The sequence below is a fragment of the Solea senegalensis genome, linkage group LG9 (assembly GCF_019176455.1).
Source record: "Solea senegalensis isolate Sse05_10M linkage group LG9, IFAPA_SoseM_1, whole genome shotgun sequence".
NCBI lineage: Eukaryota > Metazoa > Chordata > Actinopteri > Pleuronectiformes > Soleidae > Solea > Solea senegalensis.
This window is the reverse complement of record NC_058029.1, coordinates 12,677,165-12,689,173: the sequence shown is the minus strand read 5'-3', so window position 1 is coordinate 12,689,173 and position 12,009 is coordinate 12,677,165. Positions and strand designations below refer to the sequence as shown.

General features: G+C 40.1%; 1 protein-coding gene across 5 annotated transcripts in view; it reads left to right on the top strand.

The window, feature by feature from the left end:
* Positions 1-12,009, top strand: part of LOC122774399 (RNA-binding motif, single-stranded-interacting protein 3-like) — a 101,037-nt gene that overhangs the window by 42,269 nt on the left and 46,759 nt on the right. For all 5 annotated transcript variants that reach the window (XM_044033622.1, XM_044033621.1, XM_044033620.1 and 2 more), the window contains one exon: positions 3,112-3,203. In XM_044033622.1, coding sequence (XP_043889557.1) covers positions 3,112-3,203 — 92 coding nt within the window. The remainder of the gene's footprint in view (positions 1-3,111; positions 3,204-12,009) is intronic.

Sequence of the window (12,009 nt, the reverse complement as noted above, 5' to 3'; positions counted from 1 at the left end):
GTTAGCTTATTCTAATGGCCCAGGGCCAGGAACTCTAGGGCTCAGGAGATTAGATCGAATCCTGGGATGCTGGTGTGTGTGTGTGTGTGTGTGTGTTCTCAAGTTTATCTGTGCTTCCATCTGTATCCATGAATGCATATGTGTGTCTTCTTCATAAGTTCATTCAATTCACGAGTGTAATATTTGCCTGGCCTGACTGAGCAGGATGAATTGTCAAGTCCGTGTCATCATTAGTCCACAGATAGTCGGGACAAGGCACACATCAAGAGGATTATATAAATTCACAGATATTATTTTCGCTCTTCTGCACTCTGAAAATATCCTTATCATTTACATCCATTTGAGACAGGAGTTTTCAATGGATTAAAGAGCGGAAAGGTTTTATATTAAAATGTAGGAATTACAAAGTAGGCAGAGGAACCGTGAAGTACTTCGGCAAAGTGTCTATCAGCCTGAAAGGCAGACTCGGCAAGCTACCACCCAGCTGAAGTGTCATTGAGCGAAAACAATGAGTCTCTACTTATTTTTGGGGTGTGGTCTGTTGCCAGTACTTGACCTCTCACCACCCTGAAGAGAGAGGGGGCAAATACATTTTCGGAATACAAAGACATTGACATTGAGCGATGGATATGTTCAATTCAGATGGCATATTCTCTTCGAGGCTTATGTTCAGACCATATGAGTCATGGAGATGAACCACCTGGACATGAAATATGTCTTTAATTCACTGCTGTTGAAAAGCGAACAATGTCTGGTGATATGTATTACATGTGTTTTTCCATATGCCAATTTATATTCGAAGAATCCCCCATGGACTGGTCCTGGGACCACATTGTTTCTTCTTCTTTTAGATAATATATATTAAAATATGTATATCTTTGAATCATATTTATATGTTTTATTATTTGGGGAATATTACTTACCCACGTAAAAGAGATTTTTATATCTCTGTGAAAACCTCCATGGTTAAATCTAGGTAATATTCCTGGATGGATCATAAGTAATTAAATATAAAATTAGTGTGAAATTAATGAAAAATGTAAGACCATGGGTTACTAATGGTGAGTAAAATTCAAAATGTTATGCATGGTATCCTCTCACACAGAAATACTACTAATAATAATCCATAATCAATTTAATGCTTAATTATTACACAGGATGAAATAAATGGAAAACAGTAAATGATCTTGACGGGCTCCAAATGAGTCTATTTACTGAAAAAAAAGACTCTAAACTGCTGCAAGTGAGCTTCACACTGTTGTACACATGTAAAAATGAACTGCATTTCACATGATATATGTTAAGTTCTAATAAAGCTTTCGACAATTGTAGCCTGTTTCGTATGGCTACACAACATAACAATGTATTGATGGTATTTATTCATTCATTCATTAATGAATTCTCTATTTACAACAAACAAACATTCGTTTTGGACCTGTGGTGATTGCATTATCCACTGTGAGCCATGTATTTTCACACTCCAAGCAAACACCCATTAGTTCAAGTGTGGACTATAAGGGATGTGGAACTTTTGTGATATAAGATTGCGTGTGCATTTGAAATGAGCGTTTGGCCTCTATTGGGTAAATATAGTTCAAGCACAAAGAACAAAACAGAGCATGCTTGTGTGCACCACATGTGCGTGTTTGAATATATCTGTGGTCTTTTCTTATCTTTTGTGCTAATGTAAGATTGTTTGCATGCACATGTGTGCGTGTGTGTGTGTTTGCCGCACCCCATTTGGGTTAAATGATGTGTTTCTCATTAGCACCAGTATAAATATTTGTGTGCACTGTGTACGGTCTTGCTGTGAAAGCAGTGTGCTGCCTTTGAACAATAAAGGAAAGAAAAGAAAAAAACCAAATCAACGGCTTATCAGCAAAACTGAGCATGGCTGCATATTAAAAAAAATACAGACAGACAAGAACAGATGTTAGGAATGAGGATAGAGGAAGTGCATTCCCTCGTTCAGCGCATGTTTACATGCAGGATTTCGACGAGAGGCTTTTGAAATGTGAATCGTTTAATTGTTTTAACATGCAGCCCACACAACTACAGCTGGAATTCTAAAGCTACTGTGCTCTCTGAATATTTTTCTCTGCAGTTTAATGCATGTGCCCCTTTCATTAGGCTCTGTCTTTCCCTCCCTCTCTCTCTCTCTCTCTCTCTCACACACACACACTTAGTTTTGTTCATATGCACCACATTCCCGCTGTCTTTCAATCAGCAGACACAGGCTGTCTTCTTCCATCCTTGTGTCTATTTGACATCTCTTTCCGGCCCCCGACCCAGTAACCCAGCAAAAAAGGGCGTGTTTATAAAAGCAGACTTTGTGTGTGTGCAGACCATGTGTCCTTCTGTGTTTCCTATGTGGCCACAAGTAAATCCCCAGCCTTAAGAGTTCAGCAGAGACACTGTACACACACACACACCCTGATTTGCTACACAAAAATGTATTTTTTCAGAATGTCTCTGGTTCACAGGGACACATTACTAATATTGGGGCGCCATATGTAATAATTTAAAAGCTCATGTGCAAGACAAAGGGATATTAAATGCAAGACAAGATGAAAACAGAGGATTTTACTTGTAAAACTATGGTTTGTTCAACACTGAGTCACTATTCATGCGGTATAAAGAATATATGCACAACTACAGCCGTTGTGAAGGAGCTGTCCCATTGAGTTAGTATATTGAAAGACATTATTAGAGTCATTACAATACATGGTGTGGCAGAAAGAGCTGTAATGTGCTGTTCATAAACTCGCAAAGACATTACATCTTTTGCATCATAAACAAGATATTAAGAGTTACTGTTATGACACCAATTCCGTTGATGGCGTAAGATGAACCCCGTTTAATTGAGGAACTTTTTTTTTTTTTTTAAAACATGACCCAACTTGGTTTGGACATGTTTATTGGATGAATGCAGTGCGAACATAAAACACAGGCTTTGTGATTCATGATTATGATGAGAAATTAACACTGAATGCTGGATTTCCTCAGTAACTGGTAGTCCTTCTCTGCAGTCTATCATGTTTTTATTTCCCTTGTACCCTGCCGTGCTGATTCTTACCTACAGTATGTGTGCATTGTTTTCTGTATTCTCAGGCTATGGCTTTGTGGACTTTGACAGCCCTGCAGCAGCCCAGAAGGCTGTGGCCTCACTCAAAGCTAGTGGAGTCCAGGCACAAATGGCAAAGGTAAGCTTCAACCCACCCTTCACTCTCTTAGATGAGATGTTTGGCTTCGTTTTGGTGCTGTTTACTCCAGGTAGACGCCGTCCTTATCTGTACACGCGGAGTCAAGCCGATCGTGTTGGTGGAGGTGATAATGAAGGTAACAAAGGTGGTGATGATGGTTGTTGTTGTTATTTATGGTCATAAGAATGAAGGAGACAACAATAGGACTGGATCATAGAGTTATTCTGTTATGTCGACTGGTGTGAGATAGCTGCAGTTTTTGATTAAGCCAATAGAGCCGATATAGAGTTATTGATGAAAGACGATGGTCATAATGAGATTATTGATCAAATCCTTGGGTAAGATGGGAGAAAGGACGGAGCAGCTGAGCAGAGCTCCCTCCTTCATTTCAGGTTTTGTGTTAAGTGTTAATATGTCTTATGTTACACACCAATGTGAATACGAGCATACCTTACAGTGCTGTATCAGAGCCAGCAACACCACTTCGCTGTGTGAGAGGGAAACACTGAAACCCTTGCCTTGCTTTCAAATTTATTAAGGCTGTATCACTCCACGCTTCCTCTTACAAATGAGAGACGAGTGCAATTAAAATGGGCCAGTTTTCAGGCACCAGGAGCATCCCATTGAATTAAACAGCAGCAAGCCTCTGAGCAACCTTTGCCTCGCTCTTCTATTAAACCTCTTTTCATTAGGCTTCCATCTCTTTTTTTTTTTTGTTTCTAACGGCTGGAGGAGGCAGTGTTGATGTGTTTAGTTGTTATTAAAGAGAGAACAACCCTTTACTCCTTGGAGATTGAGTTTTCCGGAGGGATGGAAGGGAGGCCAAGGAGTCGATTCCAAATAAAATTACACAGACTTACTGTTTCACGAACTAATTATGCACAGAGCTGCTTATGTCTTGTCTAACTTTGCTGAATCGGGGTCCAACGGGAAAGTCATTCCCACTGATACTGGATTTCCATTTTGACCTGAAAACATTTTGCGAGATGAGTAACTTATTTTGGGATTTGACAAAATTTTGCTTGTTAGTGCATTCAGTACCATTTAGACTGATTGAGACACATTTGTCAAAGTTAACGCTTTCTTTTTTTTGCCATCTCACTCTATGCTGACTACAAAAACCTTTGTCACCAAAGTGAGCAAAGGGGGTCGGTAAAGAGAGGAAAAAGAGCTGATGAGCTTTTGTAGTGGAGAGATGAAAAATTCAAGAAAAGACCAACATTGATTATTTCTTGGGGAGATTTGCAGGGAGGGTTTTTATTGGTTGAGCTGACCTTGATCACCACTACCAGGCCTGTTGCTGACCAAAAAGCTTGCTCAAACACTGCGAATGTCCTCATGGGATGTAATCGATTTAGATAAATTCAGCCCTGCATGTAATGTCCTCCACATAGATGCTACCTTAACCTTCTACAGTTTATTGTTTATTTCCTTGCCTTCCAACGTTACCCAGGGCTGCCAGGACGTCCGCAAAACCTAATAAATACGCAGCGTGGAAAAAAACGTCTCCCTTCTTCTGTGGAGTAAAACAGTTTCATCACAAACTGAAGGCTGTGTTGTGTGAATGTTTATATCATACAGTTGACACAGTTATTAGATGCGAGGGACAGATCTCTTTTTTTAAAGTAGAACTGTTGAGTGGCACATCTGATGGACTGTGCTGGAGGTTTTGACAGGATATATCATATATCCTTAACCCTTTTGCCAAATACATCTTGTGCAGTAATGAATAGCAAGAAGACTCACTCTCAAATACTAGTTGTTGTTTTTTTTTACCTAAACTTGAGTTTAAGGTTTATTACAGTGACACGTGGGTATGTGGAGTCACTCAGTACATTTTCATGCACACTTGAACCTGGACTGCACCATTTAAATGGACTAATGCCCTTGTCCCGCTATACAAGCACAACAGAAGAATCTATCTACTGAATGAAGTGTGCACTTGGTGGTGTTGTGACCCCCTTCAGCTTGTTAGTAGTAGGCGTTTTCTGATAGAACTCAAGTGTTACGTCACAGACCACGACTGTGTGTGGCCCTCCTCCAGTTCATGGCCCAGGGGCAGAAACTATCTGGGTATGATGCTGTGAAGCTTAGCACAATTTCAGTTGTATTGAACATGTTCGCATGCAGGTCCTCATGTAGTTGGATGGACACAATAAATTGGATTATTTTGTAAAGTGAGAGAGGTTGAAACATGTTAACATAGGTCATAATTCAGTAGAAATGAGCACATTCACCTGTATATCATGTTTCCTGAGTGTGGATGCTGATTGTATCCATTGTCACTGATGTTGTTGGTTGTCAGTGGAGCTTTTGACCTGTGGTAACAGAGCTTTTACACTGTCGGTGTGTGTACAGTGGTACACGTTGGGAAAAACCTTCATGCATGACACCCCACAGCTTTCACTGACATCTACTTTAGGACTGGTGCATGTTTTGGTTTTTAAAAAATGATGCAAGAGACAAGAAGACGATGCGCACGACACAGCAAATACAGAAACCGTGTGTCCTGGATTCACTCTCCTCAGTCATCTTGGTAATTACTGTTGACCTGAAAGATGATTACCACTACAGCTGTATTCCCCTCTCTCTCTTTCCAGCTCTCTCTCAATCCCCCTGCATCATTCTGACATTCTCTCTCTCTCTGTTACCTCCTGAATCCACAGTCACCCTTTTATACTTTTTATACTCTGCGCTGATAACTCGTGTTGGCCTTCAGTAATCTGTACGTTTGTGTTGAGTTAGGTCACCAATCATGGATTGTGTAATGCACCTCCCTCAGGTGTTCTTTGTTTTATTATTTTCTACAGTATGCATGTATGTGGAATAATATGCGTGGAAGCAGGGATTGATCCTCCAAAAAAAACATTTTGCAACAGAAAAATAATTGAATTTATATTAGACATCTTCTTACAATGGAAACACAAAACTCACTATCCTTCATTCTGAATGGGTACTGTGTGTGTGTGTGTGTGTGTGTGTGTGTGTGTGTGTGTAATAACAGTTACTGGGGACCAAGGTCACTATGCTAATTAGAGAGTTTGTACCACTTGCAGTGACACTTTACACCTCCCTCCCTTATTTTCTCCTTTTCTTCCTCTCCCATCTACTTTGTCCTTGGCACCTTCTGCCTTTCTCTCCCCCTCCTGTCTTTTTTTCTTCTCTTCATCTAACCAGCTGCAACCTTCCCTCCTCATCCTCTCTCTTGAACCCCCAACTCTAAACTCTGTATGTGTGTGAGTGTGTAGGTGGATGTGTGTGTTTGTGTGTTTGCCTCCTCCAGAGTCATTAGTTACAGGCTTGAGTGAGGACAGAGAGTGAAGGATAGAAAGAGAGAGTGGAGGGGAGTCTGTGTGGGTTGAGAGATGAAGGTTTGGTGTGATTAATAAAAGGTGGGAGAGGACACACACATGTACACATCAAGTGGCTTTACACGGCGGACGTTTATCAGTCCTGAATAAACCCATAAATATTTGGTTAGGTCAGTCCTCCGTCCATCCATTTCTCTGTCCATCTGTCTAGGCTGTGTGTGTGTGTGTGTGTGTGTCAGGACAACAACAAAGCAGATGGGGAAAAAAAGATGAGGAAAAACACAGACGTTAACACGTGGCTCCTCTCTCACCCCACTCTATCACTCTCATTCTTTTTTGTTTCTCAAACTGCCAACTTTCTTTTTGTTTTTACCTTTTCCTCATCCATGAATTTTTTTTCCAAATGTAATTACATTACTTTCTTCTTCTTCTTGCCTTATCTTTCCTATCTGTTTTTTTCCTCACCTTCTTGTGTCACAGACTACGGCCATTTGTTGTGGTCCATGGTGTGTTTTGAATTCAAAATGATCATGTGTGATGTTTTCTTGTGATCTACTGAAACATTTACATAAGGATAATCTTTGTAAAATCATGAGTAACATGACTAAGTAGATGTGTCTCTCTGTCTGCCATGTTGTTGACACTGCAAGCTTGCCCCAAGGCAAGTGAAAACAATTAGTAGCTAAATGGAATTATAGCTCTGTCTTTGCGTTTGTAAAAGATATATATATATATATGTATTATATGTATATATATACATATAAATGTGGTTATAATGTGGTTTTCAGGAGTGTTATATTGACATATATTAGTCAGGGTACCTTGCTTTGGATGTTATTCATGTTATTTATCCTATATGAGTGAATTGAGGAGAATAACTAGCTACTGTAGTTGCTACATAATATTCCGAGTGCTCAAATCATAAATGACACTCTCTCAGCTTCTTTCAAACTAATATTCACATCAAACATGAAATGAGATCCAAACTCTCTCTGGAGTCATTTGCCAGAATGCTATTAAAAGCAAATACTGCCCAGTGACAGTAGATCTGCAGCCGGAAATGCCCTGCTGATGAGAGAGGTCAGAGGATAATGACCAGACGTTTAGGGCTGACAAACGTGCTACAGCAACTCAAAATATCCTCGCTTTACAACAGTGAATGAACAGCACTTTAAGCTGTGAGACAGACAGGCTGCAGTGGACACGGCGGCTTCACCATAAACTGGGCAGTTGAATGCTGGAAACATGCAACCTTGTCTGATTAATCTCGTTCTGATTGTGCTCCAGATGGTAGAGTCAGAATTTACAATCCGCAGCACGAATCCATAAACCCAACTTGCCTTGTGTCAGTCCATGCTGCTGGTAATGTAATGGTTTTTTTATTTTTGTCTGCTTGCTACACTTTAGGCCCCTTAAAACTAATCAATCATTCATTCTCAGTCTATCTGACTACTCTCGTTGACCACATGAATCACTTCATGGCTGCCTCTCTCGCTGGATAATGCACTGTCACGAAGCAAATGGTGTCTCACTCTGTTGTCATGAACATGATGAGCCCGGTGCAATGATATGTCATGGTGTGAATTTGTGATGACAGGTTTTTCTTTCATCAGACGACGTTTGCTCTTGTGCTTTTTCAGGATACAAATCCCACCAAAGTCCAATGTCACAGGAGACTGCCAACTATCCTTCCAAATGAACATTTCTTGTGAATTCCAGCAGCAGGCACCAACAATGAGTCTTCTCTCTAAAATCTCATCATTTAACAGAGGGGTCTGGTGTATTTATTCACTGCTGAAAGCCTGCGACTGGCGAGCCACATCACCATCTTTGCCACATCCCAACCTCTGCCGCTGTATGTCAGTCCAGTGACTGTGTCATACAGAGTCTGTGCACCAGTCATGCAGGAAGTACTGAACAAATCTTTTTAATGAACTGATTCTAAGGATTCAATACATCGAAAACAACTGCTTAACAAGTCACTAGTCACGGTAGTGTGTGTCGCGGTAGAGTTTTCAGTTTCATGCAGCCATGCTATGATGACCCCGCCCTTTGAGGAGGTGCTATATTGTAATGGAAAACCAACCAAACCATGTAGTCGAGCCGTGCCAAGGCGACGCGGTACTATATAGTGGAAAAACACCATGACATTATGTTACAACAGTTAGTTCTGACTATAGTTGCAGGCAAGTCATTTGACTGGATGAGAGTGCTGATATTGGGTACCTTTAACTGTAGTATCCCTCCACTTCATGGGTAATAATCATTAATTACACTAACTGCTGGACGCTGTGAACTCACACTGATACAAAGTACACCAAACTGATATTTTTCCAGAAATAATTTTTGAATTAAACTATGAATGGTTGTGAGGATAAGGAGTGGGGTACTTCTGTGCAAACCTCCCAGTGTGCTGTTGTGGCATTAGCAAGGAAGGACTTGTAATGTGTTGTGAACATAAAAAATGATAGCCTTAACAAAACAAAAAAAACAGCTCTGAACGTTATTCACAAAAAAGTTACTCGAGACCAACTACTGAGAGTCACATCAGGCTCTCAACAGACACTTTTTTTCCCTCAAGCGTACAAATAAATATACATGAATTGAAGTAGTGGACATAACCTTCTGTCAAGTGAAGCATGCCAGATATGTGTGCAGGATATTGTTTGTGTTGCTAGGCAACAGCCGATGTTTTGTTGGTGTAGCTCCTTATTTTCAAATATTAAAAAAAAAACATTTGTAGAAAGTAATATCACACTCGACGTCGTGCTGTTGAACTAAATATCAGCGCAGCGACTGCCCACAATGCTTCAAGAAAGTCTATTTTCCACCTGATGTTTGATTAATTATAATCAAAATCACAGTATTTTCTTCCCCATGAGATTCATTCTTGTCTCTGGTTCAAGACAAGAGTTGACATTGTAAAATACCAATTATCAAGGGCATTTGCCTTAAACGTGAAGGGTACCAGTTTGTGTGTGTGTGGGTGTGTATATTCAGCTCCAAAATGAAAGCAGTGTGCACATGTTGTACCCTTTCGTGTGAACCTGTGTCTTTTTGTGAGGCCAGACCACCTCTGGTCCAACAAAAGCCAGAGGAGGACAATGAGGCGATGGCGGAAAGAAAGGGAGAAAGAAGAGAGGAGTGGGAGGGAGCCTAGTGAGTGAAACCCAATCGAATTAAATGTAATCTGGCCTGAATGTGCACAACCATCAGATGCTCTCCAATCTTATTAACCCTGCATTACCAGCCGTGCGTGCATGCGTGTGCGTGTCTCTTCTGTGTGGAGGGAGATGGAGGAGTTAAGTGGATGGCACGGAGGAAGAGAGTAAAGAGAGAGGAATGGAGAAGAAAATGAAGATGAATATGGGTTGTGGGTGATTAATGTGCCTCTGTGGCATTGCTGATGAGAAAATATTTCTCATCATAAGAGTAATCATGATAATTTCTTTTGACACTCTGCAGTTTCTTTATTTTGGTGCATTGACTTCTGTATTATACTATCAAAATAATCAGGCGTACAATACAGTACAACACTGCAACCACGATTTATGATGAAAAACACAAGAATATTTATCTGCTGGCTGTAACTTTTCTCTTTCTTTCTTTTTTTTTCTTTCTTTAATCACAACAACGTGACATTTTTGATGACCCCAAATGATCTGATTTCATTTTCAGTTACTGGAAAAGGATGTATAACTTCACCGCAGAATGAGAAACAGTACGCTGTAGTTTTAGAAAGGACATTAGCGAACACTGGGACATTACCCAACAAGTCTTTTTAGACTGCTTTCTCCTAATGCTCCTGTCACTGCTCATTACAGTGCGTATCATATGCCAGCATGTGTAATTTGGCATAGATCCTAATATCCTGCTTGGAATCAATGCCATAACACATTTGACATAAGGCCTTTATTTTTTCCAGCAGTTTCATTGACAATTATACAATAATTTTTCCACAGACTCTCAAATACAAGGAGTAAATTCCACTCTCCTGGGTTTTTTTGTGTATCTTTCTACCTAGATTGCTATTTTTCTAGCAGATCACCAGGATGTTTTTTAAAAAAAAAAACTTTGTTGTGTGCACCCAGCCTGGAGCTGCACATTGTAGCTTAAGTGATATGTAGCCAAGAGCCAGCCATCCAAAGCATCCCAGCTCAGAAATACTTTATGCCATGTGTTAATTAAAAATGATAATTTTAGCACTCGAGACAGGAGTTATGCCTTTTCTGAGATGAAGTTTGGCAGAGCATACAGACAAATGGAGGGCAAAGAACAAAACAAGGAGAGATTAGGAACTTCTTAGAAAGGACTAAACTCAAACCTGCTGTTTAGGAAACTGTGCAGTGATGGTCATTGTTTACTTAACCCTTTAACACCGAGTGTATTGCAGACGTTTTACCATAATTACGCGGCGGAAAATACCAATGGTTTCTAAAAGCGGAGAAGTTCCACATCTAAGCCCAACATGTGGTTATTACGGTAATTTCACTTGCAGGAAGCCGGCGAATCAGCGTCTATTGGCCTGTTTTTAGACAGTGAAACAAAAACTCAAACAAATGTTATTTTAAATATGTTTTATGCTGTTCAAACATTGTGTTTTTCTTCATTTTAAATCGTTAATACATTATTTTAACATGCAGTAAATTGTAAGTAACTGCCAGATATTGAAAGTCATTCCGGAAAAAATGGGCAAAATCACACGGGCATGTTGAGGTTTAGGTTGTTAAAGGGTTAAATATTGTGAGTATAGAGCGGAGTAAAATCTTTTTCCATTTGGAAAGGAATGTGCATTATATAATAAAAGACCTTCATACAGGATCCTGTTGCATTACAATGAGCTGTCCTTCTTGTTGCAATACCCTCATTTTTATTCGAGATATTTGAAATAAATATATAGATAAACAAAATAAAAAAGAATTATATTGTGTATCAGTGTAATACAGCGTGGCCTTATTATTTGTCCTCAGAGAAAGTTAATAATAGATTTCAAAACAAACGTATGTAAGTTGTTGTGAGTAAAAAGTGCAATTCTTCACATTTCAGAAACAAAAAGACTGTGACGGCAGCGTTTCAAAAGCTCTTACTTGAAGTAGAAAATAAGTCTCAAATAAGGTGCGTCTAAACTGGTAAATGCCCCATTTATTAATGACATCCTTCAGATCGAGTATCGCCCTGGCGTTACTCCCTGAGAGGGCGGAAAACAAAGCGGCGCGAGGGAAATATCGCAGTGAACAGAGGAGGAATAGAGTGGGCAGCTAAAAAGTGGGGGTGGTGCTTGGTTTGATGGAGCTGGTTTGAGAACAGCTCTATAAGGGCAAAGATAACTGGAAAACACAATAAAATGCCTCCCCTCACTTTCTCTCCCTCTGTGGAATAAGCCTTTGAGTGGGCTGCTGGAGTGAGGGAGGGGTGCATGTTAGAGATTGATTGAGGGAGGGAGTGGGAGTGGGAAGCCCAAACTGTAGCGAGGGAGGTTAGAGAAAGAGATGCAG